General features: G+C 40.3%; 1 protein-coding gene across 4 annotated transcripts in view; it reads right to left on the bottom strand.

Moving 5' to 3' along the window:
- Positions 1–27,704, bottom strand: part of LOC133663655 (delta and Notch-like epidermal growth factor-related receptor) — a 139,246-nt gene extending 111,542 nt beyond the window's left edge. The window contains exons 1-3 of one of the 4 annotated variants that reach the window (XM_062068303.1): positions 27,568–27,704; positions 22,653–22,739; positions 22,216–22,488 (exon numbers count right to left, since the gene is read on the bottom strand). In XM_062068303.1, the coding sequence (XP_061924287.1) occupies positions 22,216–22,488; positions 22,653–22,739; positions 27,568–27,585 (378 nt within the window). In that variant the 5' untranslated portion in view covers positions 27,586–27,704. Of the gene's footprint in view, positions 1–22,215; positions 22,560–22,652; positions 22,740–27,567 lie in introns of all 4 variants that reach the window. The other 3 variants (XM_062068305.1, XM_062068306.1, XM_062068304.1) reach the window with 3 other exon arrangements.
- Positions 27,705–27,976: the final 272 nt, after the last annotated feature.

The following is a 27,976-nucleotide window of genomic DNA, read 5'->3' as shown; positions in this document are numbered from 1 at the left end:
ATGAACCCAAAAATACCTTAAAATAAGTATATTCTCACTAATAACAACTGTACTACTATATGAGTACCTATTTTCTATTGTTGCATTGAAAATAAAACAGCAAAAGTCCATTTGGCTGTCATCTGATTGTGTCAAAGTCATGATTTTTTTTCATGCTTGAAATAAGAAATGATTACTTTAAAAAAGTAGTTTTAGTTTCAAGCATGTTTTACTCAAAATAGGTCATCAAATCTCAGCAACAAGCTGTAATATCTTACTGAGATCATTTAGGACCAAAACCCTTAAAACAAGTAAAACACTCTAACATAAAATCTTATGTATGGCCCGGGATGCCCAAAATGTCCATAACACACCCAGCCGAGTCCCACGGGGAGGGGGGGGGGATAAAAGTTGGAAAAGTCGGCAAAAGTCCCAAAAATGTTCAAAATACCTACCCAGGTTCGAGTCCCAAAAGTCTCGGCGCCGGCCGAGATGCCCAAAATGTCCAAAACGCGCCCAGCAAAGTCCCAAGGGGAGGCGGGGAGAAAAGTGAGAAAAGTCGGTAAAATGTTCAAAAATCCCACCCGGGTTCGAGTGTCACAAGTCTTAAGACTTGTGACACTCCATGTGGGACTCGAACCTGGGTAGGTATTTAGAAAATTTTGGGGACTTTTGCAGACTTTTCCAACTTTTATCCCCCCTCTCCGTGGGACTCGGCTGGGTGTGTTATGGACATTTTGGGCCGGCGGCGGGACTTGTGGGACTTGAACCTGGGTAGGTCTTTTGAAAATTTTTGGGGACTTTTGACGACTTTTCTCCCCCACTTCCCGTGGGACTTTGCTGGGTGCGTTTTGGAATTTTTTTGCATCCCGGGACTTGTGCGGCCGGCGGCGGGACTCGTGGGACTGGAACCCGGGGAGGTATTTTGGACAAAATTGGGACTTTTGACCATTTTGGCCGCCTTTTCCCCTCTTCTTCTCCGCCTTCCTGTGCACCATTGCTGGGTGTGTTTTGGACATTTGGACTAAAATAGGAATGTTTTATGTCTATCTGTGTTGGCCCTGCGATGAGGTGGCGACTTGTCCAGGGTGTACACCGCCTTCCGCCCGATTGTAGCTGAGATAGGCTCCAGCACCCCCCGCGACCCCGAAGGGAATAAGCGGTAGAAAATGGATGGATGGATGGATAGTTTCAAGCATGTTTTACTCAATATAGGTCATAAAATCTCAGCTGTAAAATCTTACTGAGATCATTATTTCTGTCTTGCCTCTTGGTGAGGGTGGTCACATTTTTCCCTGCTCCTCCTCCTTCCCGCTTGCTTTCTTGTGTCCTTGTCTTTGTCTAAACTTTTTGAAGCCTCTTTTCTTGAGCTGTCCTCAAATCTAAACATCAAAATGAATTTGATCAACTGGACTCTCGACGCAATTGACACAGTCTTTTCGACAAGGAAAAGAGGTTCGGGGGAGCCTGGCTGCCCTGATGGAACCATTGCTGCGGGGTACGTGAGAGATTCCTGGAATACTTGGAGAATCATGTGCCTCTCAGTCCTTTCCATCGAGGACGTGGAAGACATCTACCTATTTGGAGCTGTGATCGCAGGGCATTTGCTGATTGGGCTGGGCATTGCTCTGGTGTATCGTCAAATTCGGAAGACGATGGCAGCCACTCAAGGGGCCAACAGGCTGTTCAACGCAATGGAAGGATTGGGTCGTGCTGTGGGATCACAGACTGGAGCAATTGCTGATTTGAATCGCAAGGTGGATTCTATCTTGATGAAGTTAGAGAAAGAATAAATTGGAATTGTCAGAGCCAGCATACAGAGCAGGAATGTCATTGTTTTGACTGCTCGAAGAAAAAACAACATCTTAATCTACGATTTGACTCCCTCGAATGGCCTTGAGGAAAAGGCTGTTTGAAAACACTCCCCTGAGGACTCCTCAAAGATGGACGCTTTTGACCTTTCCCTTTTTTTTCAAAAGCACCTGGGTCGGACTCTTGAACTCTTGAACTCTTGGGGCCGGCCTCGGCCCATAAAGACAATTCCAACATCTCACCCAAGTTAATTGGGCATACATGTACGCACACACCCCTCCCCAAATCAACGCCTTCACCACTGCTTAATTCCTCCGGGGTTGTGGGGGCTGAGTAGCGCTCAACAGCAGCTGCCGGCCTCCAAAGTCCTGTTGGATGACTCTGTTGCGAGTTGTTGTGATTACATGTACCATGTTTATGTGTGCCATGCTATGTGAGGTTTTTTTCCTCGGACTCAGTCTGGACCATTCCTGAGGGTCCAGCCTCAGACTGATATTTTTTTACTCTTCCCCCCCTTCCCCAATGTCACCTTTTTCCCACCTTTTTAAGGAGCGCCCTAAGTGGCTGATCCGTTGGCGGTCCCGTCTTGTCTCCCTGTAACGTATGTCTGCTCTTAGCAGGATTGTGCCGAAAATGTAATTTCAGTTCTTATGTGTCTTGTACATGTTAAGAATGGACAAATAAAGCTCCGATTTGATTTGATTTGATTTAGGACCAAAACCCTTAAAACAAGTAAAACACTAACATAAAATCTGCTTAGTGAGAAGAATTATCTTATCAGACAGAAAATAAGCAAATATCACTCTTATTTGAGATATTTAATCTTACTTAGATTTCAGTTTTTGCAGTGTAGAATGACCTAATTTTTGTCCGTAAAATTCTACACCCAATACACTATAATGACAATGTAAAAAAGTGTTGTTTTGTTTTTAGAAACGTTTGCAAATTTATCAAAATAAAGAACTAAGAAATCACTTTTGTTAGGGTTTTTTTATTGGCCCTAGTGTATGAATGTTGTCTGTCTATCTGTGTTGGCCCTGCAATGAGGTGGCGACTTGTCCAGGGTGTACCCCGCCTTTTGCCCGAGAGTGACCAGCCATAAAAAATGGATGGATACGAAATAACATGTACATAAATATTCATAGTCTTTGCCATGAAGCCTGAAAGCGAGCTCATGTGCATCTTATTTCAGCTGATCATCCTCGAGATGTTCCTACAGCTTCACTGTGGTAAATTCAGTTGGTTTGGAAAGGCACACATCTGTCTATTTATAAGATACCACACTTGACAGAATGCTGCAGAGCACAAACCAAGAATAAAGTCGAAGGACCTGTAGACCGCCGAGACAGAATTGTCTCGAGGCACAAATCTGGGAAAAGTACAGAAAAAATCTGCTGCACGTGGCCTCCCATCATCTGTAAATGAAAGAAACCACCAGGACTTTTTTGAGAGCTGGCCAGCCAGCTAACTGAGCGATCGGGGAAGGAAGCCTCTTGTCAGGGAAGTGACCAAGAACCCGATGGTCACTCAGAGCTACAGTATTTTGACTGTGGAGAGGAGAACCTTCCAGAAGCAATCCGCCAATCAGGTTAGTATGGTAGTGGCCAGACAGAAGCCATTTCTTAGTAAAAAGTTTGCCAAAATGCACCTGAAAGACTCTCAGACCATGAGAAACCAAATTCTCTGGTTTGATGAGACAAAGATTGAATTCTTTGGCATGAATACCAGGCATTCTGTTTGGAGGAAACCAGGCACTGCTCATCACCAGGCCAATACCATCCCTACAGTGAAGCATGGTGGGGGCAGCATCATGCTGTGGGGATGGTGTTCAGCGGCAGGAACTGGGAGACTAGTCAGGATAGAGGGAAAGATGAATACAGCAATGTAGACTGACGTCTTGGATGAAAACCTGCTCTAGAGCGATCTTGAACTGAGACTGGGCTACGGTTCATCTTTCGGCAGGACAACGAATAAGAAAGGAATGACTTCAGGACAACTCTGTAAATGTCCTTGAGTGGCCCAGCCAGAGCCCAGACTTGAATCCCATTGAAAAATCTCTGGAGAGATCTGAAAATGGCTGTGCACCGACGCTTCCTAGCCAACCTGATGAAGCTTGAGAGGTGCTGCAAGGAGGAATGGGCGAAACTGCCCAAAGATAGGCGTGCCAAGCTTGTGGCATCGTATTCATAAGGACTTGAAACTGTAATTGCTGCCAAATGTACATCAAAGTATTGAGTGTGATTTCCTATTTTTTTAATTTTTAATACATTTCAAAAAACTCTTAAAACATTTTATTTCACATTTTTATGGGGTATTGTGTGTAGAATTTTGAGGAGGAAAATGGATGTATTCCATTTCGGAATAAGGCTACATTGTAACATAACAAAATGTGGAAAAAGTGAAGCGCTGTGAATACTTTCCGGATGCACTGTAGGTGTAGCAAGCGCTAGCCAAGGAGCTAAAAGTGAGTTCGACCTTGCACCGGTCCAAGCATCCACATTGTACAAAAACTAGGTTGAGCTCGAAGACACGGGCTGTGAACTCATTGTCCAACGCAGCTCTTAAGGCATCAGGGAGTACCGTTCCCACAACGTATAATCGCACATCCGTTACACTTAGGATCATCATCAGTTATTGTAAAATAAAGAGTACAAGGCATGTTCATTTCCTTCTTGGATGACCAAAACAATTAGCGAAAGAGATCAATTGCATCCGGAGGAAATGGGTCAATTTTCAGTAAGATAGGGACACAAAAAGCCTCTTTGTGTAAAGAAAAGGTGACGTGCTACCTGCTGCTGTGATATAATGGGTTCTTGTTTAAGGAAAAAACAGGCTTTGGGGGAAAATCAAAGAAGTGTTTTTATCTTAGAAAAAACACTGAGCACGATGACATGTTTGTTGTAAAAAAAAATAAAAAAATCCCTCATTGCGTGACATCCTGCTAAAATTGGTGTAAAGCTGCTCCGGCTGCCAGAGTGAATTAGTCTCAGACACACAGTGAGAGCGGAACACCCCATTCAATCTTACGCCTTCCTTGCACCTTATTTGGAAAACTAGCCGAAGGGTCAAAAGTAGTAAACCTGATAATTGTGTTTTTGTTTTGTTTGTTTACGAATAAAGGATGTCACACATTGACACCTCCTGCTTGGTGTTATGTGCTCTCCACCTGATGATCTTTTGTCTCTGATCGCATCATCGCTCTGTTGCCATGGAGATCCCAAAAGGGTGAGCGAGGGCATGGCGATCAAAATCGGGTCTCGTCTTGCGAGTTGACACTGGACGCGCTATAGTATGGATCTCGTCAACAGACTTGAGCGGTAAGAAGTGCTAAATAAAGTGTAGGCCGCAGCCTACAAAACATGTACCAAGCATAAAAGCAGAGTTGATTGATTGATTGATTGATTGAAACTTTTATTAGTAGATTGCAAAGTACAGTACATATTCCGTAGAGTTGACCACTAAATGGTAACACCCAAATAAGTTTTTCAACTTGTTCCAGTCGGGGTTCACGTAATCAATTCATGGTAAAGTTGAAATCGATATACAGGGGGAACACACAATTTGAGGGTAAACAAATTAATGTAATTAACATAGGGCCGGTTTACGGAGTGATTAAAAGGAAGGCTTAAGTTGTATGTCGTACTGTTGTATGGCCTACTGAAATGAATTTTTTTTATTTAAACGGGGATAGCAGATCCATTCTATGTGTCATACTTCATCATTTCGCGATATTGCCATATTTTTGCTGAAAGGATTTAGTATAGAACAACGACGATAAAGTTCACAACTTTTGGTCTCTGATAAAAAAAAGCCTTGCCCCTACCGGAAGTAGCGTGGCGTAGTCAGTTGATCATCTCCTCATATTTTCCTATTGTTTTCAATGCAGGTAGAGTGATTCGGACCGAGGAAGCGACGATTACCCCATTAATTTGAGCGAGGATGAAAGATTTGTGGATGAGGAACGTTAGAGTGACGGACTAGAATGCAGTGCAAGACATATCTTTTTTCGCTCTGACTGTAACTTAGGTACAAGCTGGCTCATTGGATTCCACACTCTCTCCTTTTTCTATTGTGGATCACGGATTTGTATTTTAAACCACCTCGGATACTATATCCTCTTGAAAATGAGAGTCGAGAACGCGAAATGGACATTCACAGTGACTTTTATCTCCACGACAATACATCGACGAAACACTTTAGCTACGGAGCTAATGTGATAGCATCGTGCTTAACTGCATATAGAAACAAAATAAATACATCCCTGACTGGAAGGATAGACAGAAGATCAACAATACTATTAAACCATGGACATGTAAATACACGGTTAATGCTTTCCAGCCTGGCGAAGGTTAACAATGCTGTTGCTAACGACACCATTGACGCTAACTTAGCTAGGGAGCTAACGTGATAGCATCAGGCTCAAATGCAGATAGAAACAAAATACATAAACCCCTGACTGGAAGGATAGACAGAAAATCAACAATACTATTAAACCATGAACATGTAAATACACGGTTAATGCTTTCCAGCTTGGCGAAGCTTAAAAATGCTGTTGCAAACGACGCCATTGAAGCTAACTTAGTATAACGGGACCTCACAGAGCTATGATGAAAACATTAGCGCTCCACCTACGCCAGCCAGCCCTCATCTGCTCATCAACACCCGTGCTCACCTGCGTTCCAGCGATCGACGGCGCGACAAAGGACTTCACCCGATCATTCGTGCGGTTGGCGGCTAGCGTCGGCTAGCGCGTCTGCTATCCAAGTAAGTCCTCCTGGTTGTGTTGCTACAGCCAGCCGCTAATACACCGATCCCACCTACAGCTTTCTTCTTTGCAGTCTCCATTGTTCATTAAACAAATTGCAAAAGATTCACCAACGCAGATGTCCAGAATACTGTGGAATTATGAGATGAAAACAGAGCTATTTTGTATTGTTTTCAATGGGGTACCGATACTTCTGTTTCACTGGGTACGTCACGCGCATACGTCATCATCCAAAGGCGTTTTCAACCGGAAGTTTAGCGGGAAATTTAAAATTGCACTTTATAAGTTAACCCGGCCGTATTGGCATGTGTTGCAATGTTAAGATTTCATCATTGATATATAAACTATCAGACTGCGTGGTCGGTAGTAGTGGGTTTCAATAGGCCTTTAAGGTGAATTGAGAAAAACTAAAAGCACTATAGTGATGTGCATATAGTTTATCTTATATCTTCTGTAAAATAAATAACCATGTGACTATTCACTTTTGAGTGCATTAAACAGCAAATCTTTGTGTTTGTATTGTTATTTTATCGAAAACATTTTCTATTGATATTGATTACGTGAAATATATTGATATTGCTTTATCAGCCAGCACTAGCTCATACTGCTTTTAATTTTGTATCCCTCCGGTGGCAAAGGCCATTAACAATGGTCCTCCAGCATTCCCTGTCCTAGGCAAGTCATTCTAGCTGGGTTCTAAGGGGAGCAAATCAAGCGCTCCATTTCTCATACATGCCGTCGTAAATTACCCTTTGTGCTGATTGTAAACAAACATGGCGTCAATTGTGTGGGAATTATTCGCTGTTTCATTGGAAATCGTGCTATTTACTAGGGGTGTGCTATAATTATTGGACCGATAATTATTAAGTCGATGTTAGTAATTATGACGTCACACTGATAAATCCGATATATATATACTGTATATATACTAGGGGTGTAACGGTACGTGTATTTGTATTGAACCGTTTCGGTACGGGGGTTCCGGTTCGGTTGTGTACTGAACGAGTTTTCACACGGACATATTAAGTAGCGTAACGCACGTTGTGTAAACAATGCACACCGAGGCACAACACACGGCATGCTAGCAGCTAACGGGCTACGATAGACTGACCATACGTCCTCTTTTCACCGGACATGTCTTCTTTTGCGGAGCTGTCAGGGCGGAGTTTCTTAAATGCCTCAAATGTCCGGCATTTTGAGTTAGGGTTGCGTGTATTTTCAATGTACGTTCAGGGTAAGAAGGGGTTAAAAACAAAACAAATTGTGTGCGCAGCAGCATTCGTGAGGGAGGGGCAGAGACAGAGAGAGCGAGAGAGTTATGATAAACGCGCATGCGTCGCCAGGCTCTGCTTTTTATCCATAGATTTATCAGATTTAATTTTTTATTATATATAGCAGGGGTGTCAAAAGTCTGCCCTGAAGGCCATTTGCGGCCCACAGCTAATGTTTTAAAGGCCCACGGCACATTCTAAAAATACTATTAATATAAACAAAAACATAACAAAAGTGAAATAAAAAAGCTTAAAAGTTAAATGTAATTTAGAAAAAGTTGCAATGTTGACTAATAAAACAAAGCTGGTTTTTTTTCTTTCAAACTGTCATTGCTCAAAACATAATATTGAATCAAAATCAATGTTATTATGAATTATTGACCTATCCAAGGTTCTGATTATTTCACATCAAATATTCCACTAAGAAAAATATTTTTGGTGGAAGATTTTACAAATTTGGTAAATAAATAACCGAAAAATGTTGTTGTTTTCTTACTGTACCGAAAATTAACCGAACCGTGACCTCTAAACCGAGGTACGTACCGAACCAAAATTTTTGTGTACCGTTACACCCCTACTATATACATATATAGAGGTAGATCATCACCTCGACTTGGTCATTTGATAAGTAGCTCACCTGGTGAAAAAGTGTGGGCACTCCTGATTTACAGTAATACACCGTGAAAACATCCATCCATCCATGTTCTACCGCTTGTCCCGTTCGGGGTCAGGCGGAAGGCGGGGTACACCCTGGACAAATCGCCACCTCATCGCAGGGGCCAACACAGATAGACAGACAACATTCACACTCACATTCAAAACAACCATAGATTTTATAGTAAAAACTGTGGTACTTTTTTTCCATTTTTGTGCTGTAAAAAAAAAACATACCACATATTATGGTGAAATGTTGGCAAATGAGCTGTCCGTTTTTTTACTGTAAAATCTACAGATTTTTTTTGCAAAGTACATATAAATTATATTTTCTATTAAATAATTGTTTAGTGATATAATGAGGCAATTTATACATGATTCACTGTTACAAGGCAGCCATAACTGCCATGTGGCCCTCAATTAAAACTAGTTTGACACCCGTGTTCTAATGTAATCTGCTTTGTCCTCCAACTCCTGCTAATGTTACTTTAAACACAACTCCATATTGGCTTTTTGCCCGTGCATTTTTCTATAAGTATATTTTCAACACAATCCCCAGGAGTCTTCCTCCCAGACAGGCACAGATGTTAATACGAGCTAATCGCTGTGTCTGCAGCAACACCCCGAGGCTGAAGACAACTCGTCACTCCACTCTCCGCTGGAGACGTTCTGCTACTCCTGAAGGGATTTGGCGGATTAAGCTGGCATTTATTGTCTGCGACATAGAGATATTGGGGAAACATACCAGTACACACACATGCATCCCACAGTGCACTGGCTCGTCTCCCGGTCGGCTTCATTCAACGACATATTGGAAGATCAACTGAACAGACAAGCTGTGAATCTGAGAACAAGCCAACAGGACGCTACTGATACAGTCTCAGGGAACTGTAGCCGGTATTCAAGGTGGATGGAATTATGAAAATACAACATGAAAACTGTCAAAATTCACCTTCATAAGGAAGATTTTGAGCATTTAGGCCCACTTCATTTTAAATGCACGGCACGTACGCCCTTAGAGGCATGCGTCATGTCCAATATGGTGACTGTACTATAAGCAAGACATATCCATCCAAGGTTATTAATAACACACAGATATTGGATAAAAACAAATACTGTACAACAACAATAGGGGACGATTTATTTCCAGATTCTGAATATCAAAGAACTAGTGACATGGAGCTAAGAAGCAGGGATGCACAATAATGGAAATTTGAACCAATAACTGATCATTTCCAGACCTTTACAACTGATAAACCGATGTTTATGTATTTATATTTACACAAGATTCAGTGAGAAGAAATTAATTTAGTGGTTCAATAATACATGATACAAAAAGAATCTGCATTGCAGTAAGCAACAACACCTTAACACAGAGCTGCTCAATGATATTCTGTTACGACCCCCCTTGGAAGTAGAAAATAGTTTGCAACCTCACCTACTCTCCACTGTGACTATAAATAGTATAATTAATTTATAAAATTGTTATAACTATACCTATGCATAACAGTTTATTAACATAAAAAAATTAAATAAAAACTCCAGCCTTTCCTCGTCTCCCACTGTGGTTACAGTGATGCCAAGTGCTACATACACTTCATCATATTCTGGTACGGCAAAAAAAAATTGTTCCCCAAGGTCACATGTGCACCGCGAACCCCCTCGGGGGGCCCGCCTCACTATTTGAGAAACACTGCCTTAACAAGTGGCGTCACATCTCTTGTTGATTGATAAAAATAGAATAAATAAAAATATATTTTCCCTGACAGTAATAAAACGATGCAATAAATGCCTACCCCAAAAAAGGCAACATTCAATTGCAGATATCAAAGTATATTTTTTTACACACAAAAAATCGGGAAGCATGGCTCAGGTAGCAGAGAGGTTGTCTTCTAACCTGAAGGTTAGGGGTTCGATTCTCAGTCCTCCTGTGAACTTGTTGAAGATACTGAACCCCCAGTTGCTCCTGCTGCTGCGTCATCAGTAGGTAAAAAAGGTAATGGTGTCAAAGCATTTACCATTTAACCTGTGCCTCCAGATGAACAATGAAGTTAAAAATTGAAAACTACTCATTTTGTCACCAATTGCTTTTCCCCTTTCAAAACTGTTGCCTCTTATCAGACTGTGTTTGCTGCAGTCGCCGCTATTAACTCTAGGTCTTGGCTTAGCAGCAAAAGCAGCTTTGTACTCCAAGCCATTGGCCACGAATGACTCCAAAAACGCCAACTTATAATATGAAATTGTCCCAAATACCAAATGCACTTATTCGCAGTAATTCTGTGTTTTTCACAAGTTTATTCCTTGAAATCATAATCGGACTAAACCGCATGTTTTCTAAATTGACTAACAAGATAAAGTGAGAGTACAGTAAAGTGACGTTCCATTGTTGTAAAGAGTAAATGGGTCCCACAGAGTGTACAGTATCAATCTTCTTCCACTAACAAGTGAGGAGGTTCCAAGAGACTACAGGCTTGTGATGCTTCACTTAATTGCACACAGCCCAAGCTCTACTGTATGCACACCTCTCTCTCTCTCACACACACACACACACACACACACACACACACACACACACACACACACACGCACACACACACGTTCACAATTAGGATGAAGGTACAGCTCCAGTGCTTGTTTACTCCAAGACTGGCTTGACAGAAGTAGGCACACATTTTTCACTGAGACAAGCCAGCTGCCTAACGGCAAAATAACACACTTCATCCTAACTAACCAAAACATTGTCAAACTAAGTGTTACTTTTATATTCTCCACATCTGCTACAGAGTTCTAAATCAGTCTGATATTATTTGACACCCAAATCAAGATCAGTATATGTGAATAGTTTTACAGAATAGATTTTTTGGTGATATTTGTTCTCTTTGTGGAAAAATTGTAATGGAAAGATGTTTTTAATTTAGGCTGTCAAGGCATTAATGCATGTAATCTATCACAAAAAAATATCACATTAATAATGTATAAACACAGACTAATCACCCAACCTACTGTGACTAGGAATGAAACAATTAACTGTGATTAAAAACAAACTATAAATGGACATTTTTCTGGTACTGTACGTTATTTTCGGCACAACCTGCTTGGAATGAAAACACGCTATAAAGAAGTGGGCGTTTTCCACCCACAAAAAAGCTGAAATCGGCAGTGTGAGTATATTTCGGATACTAAAAAAATGACCAAAGAGTCGTTTAAGACAATGCCTCACCCACTTGCAAAACCTGCCAAAAGAAGGTTGCGGCTAAAGGGTCTAATATGGTGCAGCATTTGCGAGATCGTCACCGAGCTTTACATGCAAAGGTAAGACAAAATAACTGAGTTTGATTGTATTAGTGACAAGTTAATCAATGAACAAAAATAGTTAAACATACAGTATATGTGTCACTTACAATCAGTAGATTAGCATTGAGTCAGTTCAGTGTTAACAAACAGCAACAGGTTCTCCTGCTAAGGGCATCATTCAGTGACCATTTAACGATAGAGATTGCTTCTTTCTGTCTGAGTTGAATAAACTATAAGCATTGTAAGTTAAGATAGCAAGTGCAAAACCAAAACATAGCATCAGAGGCTTGTCGAATAACAGCACAAAACATGGGATCTAATCATGCCAGTGTTTCCCACACATTCATTTATTTGTGGCGGCCCGCCACGAAAGAATTACGTCCGCCACAAATAGATTTTTCGGCTTTTTTTTTTTTTGTCCTGTCCAGCTTCTCAGGCAAATCATATAGTTGATGTATAGTTGACCTGACCCCAAGGACTTTCCTTACGATAAGGCCTTACAATATTTTTTTCGGAATCCCCGAAAAATTAATTGCCCTAACAAAGGGTGCAAAGTCTGCAGGCAGTAGGAAAAACATGGTAGGGAGTAAAACTGATGGCAGTCTAAAGTTCAAGATTTTTGGAGCTCTTTGTTCAGTGGATCAGATGTTTGATGAAGCTCTGTGTCTATCTACCACCACTACTGTTTTCTGTTTATTTGTTACTGGCTGTGGCAGAACACCTCTGCCTCTGTTTCACTTTATGTTGCTGGTAAATAATATGGTTGTAGTAGTAGGCTAAAGTTAAATTATTTAGTATGCACTAATTAAAGGGGCAGAGCTTTAAGAGACATTTTAGCTTCTATATTTTATAAGATATTTTTTTGTAAGAACCACAATTAATAAATATATTTCAGTGAATAACTTATTGTTCAAATCTGTTTATAAATATGTACATAAAGTGTTGTAATTATATTGTAAAATGGATGGATGGACGGACGTTTAAAACAAAACTGTTATTATTAATTAGTAAGTATACATTTTTTGAGCCTTTTTAGAGAAAATCATATCATTGTAATAAATTATGCAAATTACTCGATGATGTCATGGTGACCACGCCTATAGCTACGCCCCGACCGCCACAGGTATCTTGGCAGTTTATGGGAAACACTATATGCACATGAAATAGATTATTCAAAATGAATAAATAGGCATGGATAACAGTTGATGATGAAAAGTGTATACCAATATGAGTAACATTTTCCCAAGGGTATCAATAAAGTAAATTTTAGTCTTATATTAATAATAACAATTAATTATTTTTATTTGTATTTATTTATCATTTGTAATAAATAAATAAATAAAAATATTTTGTACTGTTATCATAATGTTGATTGCCGTTATTTCTCATTGTAATCTAATTCTAATTATAATCTAATTTATTCCTAATTTAACTGCTGACATATGCAGTAACATATTGTGTCATTTTCCGTCTTATTATTTTGTCAAGTGGTAAAAATTGAATGACTTAATTCACTGTTAATATCTGCTTACTTTCTCTTTTAACATGTTCTATCTACACTTCAGTTCAAATGTAATAATCATGTCTTCTTTTGTTGCTTGATACTTTCAATTAGTTTTGGATGATACAACAAATTTGGGTATCAATCCGATACCAAGTCGTTACAGGATCATACATTGGTCATATTGAAAGTCGTCATGTGTCCAGGGACATATTTCCTGAGTTTATAAACATAATTTCCATTTTAAAAAAAAGAAAAAAGATTTTGTTATGTTAAAAAATGTCAATGTAATCATAGTAGTATCGACTAGATACGCTCCTGCACTTTGTATCATTACAGCAAATGTTAGGTGTAGATCCACCCTTGGCGTTTGTTTACAATGTGACGCATTGAAGTGCAGTGAAGCATGGTTAGCTATTCCTCGTCCTGCAGGGAGGATACTTGTAAGAAACGTACTTTATTCGATTATTTTCTTAATACGCAAAGTACAAATGGGTCTGAGGGCTGTGCGCTCTGACCAATCAGGACTGAGTAGGAGGTCCTTGTTTCTTGCGTTTCCCCATGCAATTTTCACTCCCTGACGCAAACGACACAGGAGTGAGATTGAAAACCAGCTGCCATTTCTGGGTCTCTGAGAACTGAACACTGGCTGAAACGCTATATTCGCTAGTCCTCATAGGAAATTTGGTCTTCTTCTGGCAAAACACTACCACTTTGGTCAACTGGCGCTGCTAAAATCAACCAAAACTGAAATATCGTAAGTGGGGCTTTAATGCGCCTTTTGTATGGAAATAGACCTAAGAAATACGGTAGTTACATGATGGAGGGCTGCTTCGTTGTTGGAAAATTCGTCATGCCCTTTCCACTCCTTGATACTGGTCAAGGAGCTTCCAGCTCAGGGTTTTGGCTTGGTCCAATCCCTGGGCGGATCAAAGGGGGTTTATGCAGCAAAAGCCAAGAAAAAGTACAACAGATTCGAGCACTACTCCTTCAAAGATCACTGAAACACCATTTGGAGAGGTTTTCTGAAGTAGTTGAAACTATTTGAGAGGCATATTTTTCAAGGAACTGTATTCACCAGCTTGTGAAGACAAACTTTGTTGGTTTGAGTCCCCCTCCCTGACTCAACCGCTCCACATGCACAGGACAGAGTGCAAACCAGCGCTGTGCTCTTCCAATCAGGTCATTTAGCAAAGTCTCAATTGACTGCTGCTCCAGTTTCCATGGAGAAGGAATAAGCAGAGAGAGAGAAAGAGAGAGCGAGGAAGAAGAGCTGGAGGAAAAAAATCAATGATTCCCCTTGAGCTCAACTTGAGGTCTGTGTTGACTGTGAGCTCCGTTGAAAAAAAAGAACCATAAAACCAGAATGTACAGTAGGGAAGGGATCATTGTGGCCCCGTTCCCGGGTGGAGGGGGTTAATCATTTTGCAGTGCAGTCTGCTGAAAATGATGGAAAGCGCCACTCTGGTCACAACTGATCAAAGTTGGAATTGTCACAAAACATATTTTAAGATTCAGGATAGGATAGGATAGGACTTTATTGTCATTGCACAAGTACAACAAAACTATGTTTTCAGCACAAACCCATTCAAGATTAGACAAACAAACAGTGTACAGGGCTACAGAACAGGAACGCTGATGGGTCGCCACGAGGCGCCCCGTAAAAGATAAGAAAAAGGTAAAACGCTGGGGAAGAAGAGTAAAAAAATACAATCTAGACTGGGCTCCTAAGGGGGTATGCCCATTGTCTTGGGTGTGTCGATGTAATGTTCATAGGCTGGGGCCGTTCTGCATGCAAGCAAAAGTTCGACTTCAGGTGTCGTTGAGGAGGGAAGGAGGTCAAAAGCGTCCATCATTGATGTGTCCTTGGGGGTGTTTTCAGAAGAGCCTGTTCCTGTTGTTCACAGCGTCAAGGCCAGTCGAGGGAGTCAAATCGTAGATTAGGATGTTTGTTTTCCGCGAGCAGACATTACAATGACTTGTCTGTTCTATTCGTCCATGCTGGCCCTCATATTCAATTTTTCCTTTTCAGCAAGCTTCTCCATGATGTGATCCGACTTGCGATTCAGTTCAGAAATCGCCACAGTCTGTGATCCCACAGCCCGGCCCAAACCTTCCATTGCGACGAACAGCCTTTGGGCTCCTTGAGTGGCTGCCATCGTCTTACGAATTTGACGATACACCAGAGCAATACCCAGCCCAATTCAACACTCCACTGCGGTCTGGCAGTTAAAACAGATGCACCCCCCTCCCCAATTCGTCACGTTTCATGTGTCAGGTAAACCGCGACGAATGGGGCTATATGAATCGCCTTCGTACTGTATTTTGTTTCAGGATTTCACAACAGCAAATAACTGCGTTCTTTGAATGCGTAGATGCAAATGTTTCCCCCCACCGGCGCCCAGGAAGTGACGCCGTCATAATTGTGTGGTGCAGTGACGCAATGAAGCAGGCCGCAGAGGTACAACTTGCAGCTGCCTGCTTCTATTTAGAGAAAGGAAACCAGGACGACTATCACCGTCTCCTTTTTGCAGTTCTGAATACAGGAAGGCTGCACACAAAGTAGCATGCATGAGCACAAGGTAATCCAAGGACCTAATGCCTGCCACCTGTTGGTGATTCGACTGAAGTTCACCCATTCACCTTGCAGCCTCCCTTTCGTCATGCTGCAGCATACTCTTTCTCTCTTTGGCCCCGGCATGACTCATAACGCCAGCTGACTACTGAGCTCACTACTGCTGAGGAGCAGCAAAAGTCCCATTATCATAAACGCAGCAATACGGAATAACACAATTTGGAAAGCAGCTACATGATGAGACTTTTATGACAATTATATCTTGGAACGTGCGCATATAGATGGTAAATGGTAGTATTATTGTCCACATCTTTAAAACTTTCATGTAGATAAACCCAATGGTTCTCACACTTTTTTCACCACGCATCACCTCAGAAAACACTACCACCATAATGACCAACATTAAACTACAGTAGCGTAGTAGGCCTAAGTATTCATTAAAAACAAGGCAGATTCTTTAACAATCATTATTAATATTTTGGCCACTGTGACTTTACGCACAGTTTTAATAGTAACACTGTGTTTGAATAATTATGTAGGTGATTCTTTAGAAGATGGGAGCCCGCATATCAGTTTGACTATAATAACCCATTCACAGTCACCTTTTGATTGACAGGTGACATATTAGCCCAGGTCTACTGGGGTAGGCTCTAGTTTCCATGTGACCCTGAAGAAGAAACTAAAAACTGCACTAAGGTAGATGTTTTTTTACGCCAACATATCCTAGAGCAGGGTCAGCAACCTTTAACATCAAAATAGACATTTTGCTCCTCCACTACTATTGCCGCATAACTCAACAGTTATAAAGTTTTACAAGTTTTCATTGTTTTTAATTTTGCAGACAAAGAAATCTGTCCATCAGGATTGTGCAAAAATCTGAAATTTAATTCAATTCATTTGAAGAATTCAAATTTGAATTGAATTGCCTCCGCCTTACAGGATGTTGAATTACAATTCCTATGAATTCCTGATAAGTAGTAACAGGAATAATCGGTCGCATTTAACAAAGTTAAAGTTTTACTTAAGTTTTACACTAACATTCCACCATTTTCTGTCATTTAAAACCACAATACCCATGACTTTTAGGTTTATACCTACAAAAATGGCTAAAATGCTAGTATGTTAACAATTAGCATGCTAATCTTTTTTGATTGATTGATTGAAACTTTTATTAGTAGATTGCACAGTACAGTACATATTCCGTACAATTGACCACTAAATGGTAACACCCGAATAAGTTTTTCAACTTGTTTAAGTCGGGGTCCACGTAAATCAATCCATGCTAAGCAGTAGCCATGACTTTTTATTTTCTATCTATAAAGTTGGCTAAAACCTTATCATGTTAACACTCAACATGCTAGTCCCTGATAAGCATAAGCCATTACTTTTAGTTTTTTACCTACAAAATTGGCTAAAATGCTAGCATGCTAACGCTTAGCATGCTAATCCACATCAAACCATATCCATGACTATTAATTTTACACATACAAAATAGGCCGAATGCATTCACTCATGTAAATACTGTATACATAGACCAGATAATTTGTATTTATATTATTATTTTATTCATCTTGTTTTATTTTCAATTCTTAGTTATCTTAGTGTTGCTAGTTATTATTTAATGTAACACCATTGCACCAAAAAAAATTCCTAGTTTATGAACCCTCACTGACAATGGCAATAAAAAGATTCTGATTCTGACTTAGCATGCTAATCAATGCTAAGCAATATCCATGAGTTTAAGTTTTATACCCTACATTATTAGCTTAACATGCTCACAGTTAACATGCTAACTGAACATTAACACAATTAAATGATTTTTTTTTTACAAGTAAACATTGTTGCTGTAATAAGTATAATACGTATGGATGATTATTGAATACACCTAAGTTATCCATTGGAATTTCAATTGCACTTCCTGTTTGCCAACTCAATTCAGATTCACATCTTTTTGATTAAAATGTGGGTCTGCTGTCCATACAGAGTTGTCTTTTTTTAGGACATATTCATGCTTAGTTCACTGCTGAGTTTGAACACTCTAGAACAGTGGTTCTCTAACTTCTTTCACCAAGTACCACCTCACAAAACTCTTTGCTTTCCAAGTACCACCATAATGACCAACAATAAAATACAGTAGTGTAGTAGGCCTAAATATTAATCAAAAAACAAGGCAGAGGTTTTATTTAACAAATATATTTTGTATTTTTGGCCGCTGTTAAATTACACACAGTTTGAATGGTAACACTGTTTGAATATAGGAAAATAATGCACTGAACTTACGTAACGAATCCAAAAGAATTATTTGCACATAAAAGTTAAATAAACACACTAAAATAGATATCAAAATGCAGTTGAGTTCAGTGACAGAAATGACGGAGTAAGACGGTTCTGTTTGTGTCTTCTTTATTTTGGCGTCTACTACGGCTTACAATCGTCGTATTGTAACGACTTCCATTGAAGGCTGATAAACCTTTGATAACAGCTCTAGTCACGTCTTTACAATATTTAATTACGTGGTTCTTTGGCGTACCACTAGGGCAGGGGTCGGCAAACCCAAAATAATGAAAGAGCCATATTGGACCGAAAAGACACAAATAAAATCTGTCTGGAGCCGCAAAAAATTTAAAGACAAGACATGATATAAGTGTCTATATTAGCTATATTAGCCAACTATCAAAATGACTATGTGTCATAGGCTGACGCAAATCTTTGTTGACAGAAATGTTGAAATGTAATATTTATTCTACACATTCTTACAACATTCAAAATCATTAGTACAATGGAGGCTTTTCAGAGGGTGAGATAACTCCTGGAAATTGCTGGCTTAGAAATGCCAAAGGTATAGATAGATGTGTCCATTCATCAATTTTCTACCGCTTGTCCCTTACGGGGTCGCGGGGGGTGCTGGAGCCTATCCCAGCTGCACACAGGCGTAAGGCGGGGTACACCCTGCGTCCAAGTTAAAGAAAACGGCAAGCTTTCTTCTTCTAGTAGATTTATTACAATCTTTGCAAGCTGGGTAACGTTTGCTGTGGTCTATAACGGTACACAACTATCAGAAATGCAGCCAATATTACATACAGATAATGTGTCGTGAGACATGCAAATATAAATCAAATTAAGATGACTTAAAATAAATTAAATGAGCTAAAATATACCTACAAATGAGGCATAATGATGCAACATATACATACAGCTAGCCTAAATAGCATTTTAGCATCGTTTAGCTTGCAGTAATGCAGTGACCAAATATGCCTGATTATGTATACAGTATTTACATGAGTGAATGCATTCGGCCTATTTTGTATGTGTAAAATTAATAGTCATGGATATGGTTTGAAGTGGATTAGCATGCTAAGCGTTAGCATGCTATCATTTTAGCCAATTTTGTAGGTAAAAAACTAAAAGTAATGGCTTATGCTTATCAGGGACTAGCATGTTGAGTGTTAACATGATAAGGTTTTAGCCAACTTTATAGATAGAAAATAAAAAGTCATGGCTACTGCTTAGCATGGATTGATATACGTGGACCCCGACTTAAACAAGTTGAAAAACTTATTCGGGTCTTACCATTTAGTGGTCAATTGTACGGAATACGTACTGTACTGTGCAATCTACTAATAAAAGTTTCAATCAATCAATCAAAAAGGATTAGCATGCTAATTCTTAACATACTAGCATTTTAGCCATTTTTGTAGGTATAAACCTAAAAGTCATGGATATTGTGATTTTAAATGACAGAAAATGGTGGAATGTTAGTGTAAAACTTAAGTAAAACTTTAACTTTGTTAAATGCGACCGATTATTCCTGTTACTACTTATCAGGAATTCATAGGAATTGTAATTCAACATCCTGTAAGGCGGAGGCAATTCAATTCAAATTTGAATTCTTCAAATGAATTGAATTAAATTTCAGATTTTTGCACAATCCTGATGGACAGATTTCTTTGTCTGCAAAATTAAAAACAATGAAAACTTGTAAAACTTTATAACTGTTGAGTTATGCGGCAATAGTAGTGGAGGAGCAAAATGTCTATTTTGATGTTAAAGGTTGCTGACCCTGCTCTAGGATATGTTGGCGTAAAAAAACATCTACCTTAGTGCAGTTTTTAGTTTCTTCTTCAGGGTTTCATGGAAACTAGAGCCTACCCCAGTAGACCTGGGCTAATATGTCACCTGTCAATCAAAAGGTGACTGTGAATGGGTTATTATAGTCAAACTGGTATGCGGGCTCCCATCTTCTAAAGAATCACCTACATAATTATTCAAACACAGTGTTACTATTAAAACTGTGTGTAAAGTCACAGTGGCCAAAACATTAATAATGATTGTTAAAGAATCTGCCTTGTTTTTAATGAATACTTAATGAATTACACCCCCCCCCGCCCCCGATATTGGAGGTCTCAAGGTTGGCAAGTATGCTGATTAGCCCTCCACACAAGTCAATAACATCAACAAAGCTCACCTTCACGCCCAACATTAAAAGTTTGGTGGACAAAATGAGACAAAGGAGTGGCATAAAGCACGTCTTAGAAAGTTGTAAGTGTAAACAAACTACGGTGACTTCAAGGACCACCAAAATTAGTAGGACAAAACTAGAGATGTCCGATAATGTCGGACTGCCGATATTATTAGTCGATAAATGCTTTAAAATGTAATATCGGAAATTATCGGTGTCGGTTTCAAAATTATCGGTATCGGTTTCAAAAAGTAATATGTATGACTTTTTAAAACGCCACTGTGTACACGGACATAGGGAGAAGTACAGAGCGCCAATAAACCTTAAAGGCACTGCCTTTGCGGGCCGGCCCAATCCCATAATATCTATGGCTTTTCACGCACACAAGTGAATGCAATGCATACTTGGTCAACAGCCATACAGATCCCACTGAGGGTGACCGTATAAACAACTTTAACACTGTTACAAATATGCGCCACACTGTGAACCCACACCAAACAAGAATGACAAACACATTTCGGGAGAACATCCACACCGTAACACAACATAAACACAACAGAACAAATACCCAGAACCCCTTGCAGCACTAACTCTTCCGGGACGCTACAATATACACCCCCCGGGTACCCCACAAAATTAGGCATAATAATGTGTCAATTACACGACTGTATATATCGGTATCGGTTGATATCGTAATCGGTAATTAAGAGTTGGACAATATCGGAATATCGGATATCGGCAAAAAAGCCATTATTGGACATCTCTAGACAAAACGGCGCTCGCCAAATAGTCTCTAATCACGGAAACATGTTTAATATAAACAAACAGTGGGATTACTAACAATTAGGAAGGTTTGTGTCATGTTTGTCCTCCCACAGAAAATATATCAAAACAAAAAATATATTTTTTCCCTCAACTTTTTCCATTTTTCATACACTTTTGAAAAAGCTCAGAGAGCCACTAGTCCGGCGCTAAAGAGCTGTATGTGTCTCTAGAGCCGCGGGTTGCCGACCCCCGTACTAGATGGAGCCCTGGTACACGTATACAGTTTGAGAATCACTGCAACATGTCTTTCGGGCAGACGTCACTCTCACCACACACCTTCACACAAAACAACAACCTATCACCAGTCAGGACTGCGCCTGTACGCATTCATGTCCTCACAAACCTTTGGAAATTATAGAAGTCTTATAAAAAATGCTCATTTATCACACTACACTTATAAAAAAAAACTACAACAAGGGGGCTCCGGAGCCGCGGGTTTCTGATGCCTGCTTTAGACTTTCAATTGCGAAGTAAATGTAAAAAAGAAGAGGAAAGTAAAGCGACTTAAAACTGTTTTAATATGATTGCCGTACATGTCAATAGACTATTCAGGTGTGCAAAATGTACTATAACTTTGCCAGCATGGGTGCTTCATTATACATCAGAGTTCCAAGCCACTGAAACAACGCAAGCTGCTTTTAGACACACGCACATTCAGTCGCATGTGTGCTGCCTCTCTCTCTCCCCTCCTGTTGCCACAGCAACGCAGCCCTTGCCTCCACGTCTCCGTGATGGCACATGCTCCGCACTACGAAGATAACCCTCCTGCGGTGCACACACTAATGATACAACACACGCAGGACGCACGCTCGTCACGCCAAGCAAGGATGGAGCGCACCACTTTCTCACTTAAAATACAACAATGGATTCATTTTAACTAGAAGTAAATAACACATTTTCATTTGTGGAACTTTTTCGTCTGTACAGAGCAGCAAGGGGGCGTGATGTTGTCGTGTAACTTGACTAAACTTCAACGCTTTTTACTTTCACAAAAGTACAAGATATACAAGACAGAGAGTTTTTGACCGCATTTAACACAACGCTGATTTTTACGATAAAGTGACGACATTGGGGACTCACCTCGCAGTTGCGCCCGGTGAAGCCCTGACTGCACGTGCAGGTGTACTCCCAGGTGTCCTCTGCTCTGCCCGGGGAGGGAAGAGCCAGGCACAGCCCCCCGTTGAGGCAGGGTCGCCCCTCGCAGGGGTGCAGCCCGGGTGCGGCCTGGGTTGGCGTGGGCTCCGCCGGTGCCGGCGTGTCCGGGGCCAGCTGGAACGGGGAGGGGACGGCCCGGACGCCGCAGCTCAGGAGCAGGAGGAACAGTGGAGGTGTGACGCTCATCCTGATGCTCTCCTGTGAAGTGTTTGCTCGGTGGGTTTCTCTGGTGGAGGCAGGATGTCAGGCAGGCAGCAGAGAAAAGAAGACTGATGCAGGGGGGGGGGGGGATACAGTGAGAGAGAGAGAGGGTGTGTGTCACCGTGACGACACACGCAAACTCCACCCCCCTCCATACTCACTCTCTCTCCGAGGCACGGCTCACACACCGTGCAGAGGAACAGAGATGCTCCTCTCATCGAGCGCAACCTCTGATCGCAGGCGGTTTTCTAAGGAAGGGAGATAACGGCCTCACTTTGAGAAAGATGGCCTTTTGATTAGTGAGTGTTAAAATGTGCAAGGAGGGTAAATGCAATTAACCAAGCTGAATGTGCAGAGTAATATTCAAATATGACTGGGAATGAATGCAATTTCCATCCAGCCATAGAGAAGGTTTGATCCAGTAAAATTAAAAGAGCAATGTTAGGTTTGGAAAAACACTAACCTATTCATTATTAACTGTCTGGAATGGACTTATGCTATCTTCAAGTTGAAGTAGAGTGGTAGTTGTTTTTTTTGGCGACAAGAATTCACAAAGTTAAGCTCATGGCGCAGTAAATTGAATGATGCTAACACGTTTGTTACTGGATACGGTCTAATACTTTTCGGTCTTGGAGACTTTGTATCTGCAAGCAATATCCAACATCACATGGACAAAGATAAGACCTTCTGGAGGAAAGTTCTGGGGTCAGATGAAACATAAATTGAGCTGTTTGGCCACAATACCAAGCAAAATGTTTGGAGGAGAAAAGGTGAGGCCTTTAATCCCAGGAACACCATCCCTACCGTCAAGCATGGTGGTGGTAGTATTAAGCTCTGGGCCTGTTTTGCTGCAAATGGAACTGGTGCTTTACAGAGAGTAAATGGGACATTGAAAAATGAGGATTACCTCCAACTTCTTTAGGACAAACTAAAATCATCGGCACAGAGGTTGGGTGTTGGGCGCAGTTGGGTGTTCCAACGGGACAATGACCCCAAACACACGTCAAAAGTGGTAAAGGAATGGCTAAATCAAGGTAGAATTAAGGTTTTAGAATGGCCTTCCCAAAGTCTTGACTTAAACGTGTGGACAATGCTGAAGAAACAAGTCCATGTCAGAAAACCAACAAATTTAGCAGAACTGCACCGATTTTGTCAAGAGGAGTGGTCAAAAATTCAACCAGAAGCTTGCCAGAAGCCTGTGGATGGCTACCAAAAGCGCCTTATTGCAGTGAAACTTGCCAAGGGACATGTAACCAAATATAAACATTGCTGTATGTATACTTTTGACCCAGCAGATTTGCTCACATTTTCAGTAGACCCATAATAAATTCATTAAAGAACCAAACTTCATGAATGTTTTTTGTGACCAACAAGTATGTGCTCCAATCCCTCTATCACAAAATAATAAGAGTTGTAGAAATTATTGGAAACTCAAGACAGCCATGACATTACCGTATTTTTCGGACTATAAGTCGCAGTTTTTTCATAGTTTGGCCGGGGATGCGACTTATACTCAGGAGCGACTTATGTGTGAAATTATTAACACATTACCGTAAAATATCAAATAATATTATTTAGCTGATTCACGTAAGAGACTAGACGTATAAGATTTCATGGGATTTAGCGATTAAGAGTGACAGATTGTTTGGTAAACGTATAGCATGTTCTATATGTTATAGTTATTTGAATGACTCTTACCATAATATGTTACGCTAACATACCAGGCACGTTCTCAGTTGGTTATTTATGCGTCATATAACGTACACTTATTCAGCCTGTTGTTCACTATTCTTTATTTATTTTAAATTGCCTTTCAAATGTCTATTCTTGGAGTTGGGTTTTATCAAATAAATTTCCCCAAAAAATGCGACTTATACTCTAGTGCGACTTATATATGTTTTTTTTCCTTCTTTATTATGTATTTTCGGCCGGTGCGACTTATACTCCGAAAAATATGGTACTTTATATTAGAAATGGCAATAGCAGAGGATGAATGTCAGATAATAAGAAGGTAGAGAAAAAGAAGAAACTAATCGACTACGGTGTCTGCACCGACTACAAAGGCGGACGCGCGCAATTTTTCAGGATTTATGCAGATCCCAAATACAGATCAGCAGGTACCAGAAGGTAAGAAAAGTAGCTTTTGCATATTATGGTGAAACAAAACACCAGATGATATGTCTTACCTTATACACACACCATTATAATACTCGTATGTTGAAGTGAAGTGAAGTGAAGTGAATTACATTTATATAGCGCTTTTTCTCAAGTGACTCAAAGCGCTTTACATAGTGAAACCCAATATCTAAGTTACATTCAAACCAGTGTGGGTGGCACTGGGGGCAGGTGGGTAAAGTGTCTTGCCCAAGGACACAACGGCAGTGACTAGGATGGCGGAAGCGGGGATCGAACCTGCAACCCTCAAGTTGCTGGCACGGCCGCTCTACCAACCGAGCTATACCCCCATGTTGAAGCACGTCAAGCAGTGCGGCTTCATAGCTTACCAAAGTCGTACTAAAACATTTTGATCGATTTTTGAGCGCCGTGTGTAATGTTCTATATTTTCAATGGAACATATAAAATATTGGTGTTGTTTATTTGAGTCATATTGCCAACATAGTGCAGTCTACCGTATTTTTCGAAGTATAAGTCGCACCGGCCGAAAATGCATAATAAAGAAGGAAAAAAACATATATAAGTCGCACTGGAGTGTAAGTCGCATTTTTTGGGGGAATTTATTTGATAAAACCCGACACCAATAATAGACATTTGAAAGGCAATTTAAAATAAATAAAGAATAGTGAACAACAGGCTGAATAAGTGTACGTTATATGAGGCATAAATAACCAACTGTGAACATGCCTGGTATGTTAACGTAACATATTATGGTAAGAGTCATTCAAATAACTATAACATATAGAACATGCTATACGTTTACCAAACAATCTGACACTCCTAATCGCTAAATCCCATGAAATCTTATATGTCTAGTCTCTTACGTGAATCAGCTAAATAATATTATTTGATATTTTACGGTAATGTGTTAATAATTTCACACATAAGTCACTCCTGAGTATAAGTCGCACCCCCCGGCCAAACTATGAAAAAAACTGCGACTTATAGTCCGAAAAATACGGTACATGTATCTCTAATGTTTGACTGCCATCTACTGGTCACACTTATCATTACACCATGTACCACATGAAATTGCTTCGAGGCCGGTAAGCAAAACCAGAATTATTCCGTACATTAGTCGCACCGAGTTATACGGCGCACTGTCAAGTTTTGAGGGGGAATAAAAGGATTTTAAGTGCGCCTTATAGTCCGGAAAATACAGTACACATTTTCTTTACATTGTTGTGTTGCAAATGTTTTGTCATGGCCTTTAAAATAATGACTATCTGTGTAATGCTGCATTTAGCCTTTTTCCCAAAATGGACTCTCACTCGCGATACATTTACATGTTTGTATTCATGATTTTATATTAAAGAAGCATGAAGCAGCGTTGCATTTAAGTACAGTTTGAACATTTACCCCAGCAGCGCAGATGACATGAAGCTAAATTTACTGGTGAATTTACTGTAAAAGTGAGTGCATCATTTAGAGAGTAGTCATTCCAAAAACTTAAAGGCCTACTGAAATGAATTTTTTTTAATTTAAACGGGGATAGCAGATCCATTCTATGTGTCATACTTGATCATTTCGCGATATTGCCATATTTTTGCTGAAAGGATTTAGTAGAGAACAACAACGATAAAGTTTGCAACTTTTGGTCGCTGATTAAAAAAAGCCTTGCCCCTACCGGAAGTAGCGTGACGTCACAGGCTGGAGGGCTGCTCACATTTACCTATTGTTTACACCAGCAGCGAGAGAGATTCGGACCGAGAAAGCGACGATTACCACATTAATTTGAGCGAGCATGAAACATTTGTGGATGAGGAACGTGAGAGTGAAGGACTAGAATGCAGTGCAGGACGTATCTTTTTTCGCTCTGACCGTAACTTAGGTACAAGGGTTCATTGGATTCCACACTTTCTCCTTTTTCTATTGTGGATCACGGATTTGTATTTTAAACCACCTCGTATACTATATCCTCTTGAAAATGAGAGTCCAGAACGCGAAATGGACATTCACAGTGACTTTTATCTCCACGACAATACATCGGTGAAGCTCTTTAGCTACTGAGCTAACGTGATAGCATCGGGCTCAAATGCAGATAGAAACAAAATAAATAAACCACTGACTGGAAGGATAGACAGAAGATCAACAATACTATTAAACCATGGACATGTAAATACATGGTTAATAATTTCCAGCTTGGCGAAGCTTAACAATGCTGTTGCTAACGACGCCATTGAAGCTAACTTAGTAACGGGACCTCACAGAGCTATGATAAAAACATTAGCGCTCCACCTACACCAGCCAGCCCTCATCTGCTCATCAACACCCGGGCTCACCTGCGTTCCAGCGATCGACGGAAGGACGAAGGACTTCACCCGATCATCAATGCGGTCGGCGGCTAGCGTCGGCTGGCGCGTCTGCTATCCAAGTCAAAGTCCTCCTGCTTGTGTTGCTACAGCCAGCCGCTAATACACCAATCCCACCTACAACTTTCTTCTTTGCAGTCTTCATTGTTCATTAAACAAATTGCAAAAGATTCACCAACACAGATGTCCAGAATACTGCGGAATTTTAAGATGAAAACAGAGCTTTTTTGTATTGGATTCAATAGTGTACCAATACTTCCGTTTAATTAGTGACGTCACGCGCATATGTCATCATACATAGACATTTTCAACCGGAAGTTGCCCGGGAAATTTAAAATTGCACTTTATAAGTTAACACGGCCGTATTGGCATGTGTTGCAATGTTAAGATTTCATCATTGATATATAAACTATCAGACTGCGTGGTCAGTAGTAGTGGCTTTCAGTAGGCCTTTAACAAATTAACATTATGAGCGATTATCAAACAGCTAACGTTAGCTCCAGTTAGCTCACCAGACAAATGGCTCAACTCTTCGCTAAAATAAATCGTTAACGTTGCCTTTTGGAAGTGACACTAAGAGGGGATTTACCTTTAGATTCCCGTCCATGTGTGAACATATTTCTGAATCTGTTAAAAAGCAGAGTATAAAAGTGTTGAATGAAAACAAGTACGGTGCAGCTCGACTACATGAAAGGCAATAGCTTCCCGCTCCTCACTGGAGGTGTGACGTTCGTGAACGAGTCGAGTCTTTTGATCGGCTCTTTTAATTGAACAATGTAAACCGATAGGCAGTTTCGAGCCATTCGTTTGGAAGCCGTCCGACTGGAAACTGAGACTGTGTCAAAGAAAACATAGCATTTTTATTTACTTTTAATGTTTTTTTTTATTCACTTTTTCTTTGTAACCGTTCTGATATGTAAAGAAGTTGAAGGGCACACACACCAGGTGAGGCAATACTGTATTTTTCTTGAATTCACATTTGAATCAAGTTTATATTT

Source organism: Entelurus aequoreus, linkage group LG13, assembly GCF_033978785.1.
Source record: "Entelurus aequoreus isolate RoL-2023_Sb linkage group LG13, RoL_Eaeq_v1.1, whole genome shotgun sequence".
In the NCBI taxonomy this organism is placed as follows: Eukaryota; Metazoa; Chordata; class Actinopteri; order Syngnathiformes; family Syngnathidae; genus Entelurus; species Entelurus aequoreus.
The sequence above is the reverse complement of the archived record's forward strand: the minus strand, read 5'-3'. Positions and strand labels throughout refer to the sequence as shown.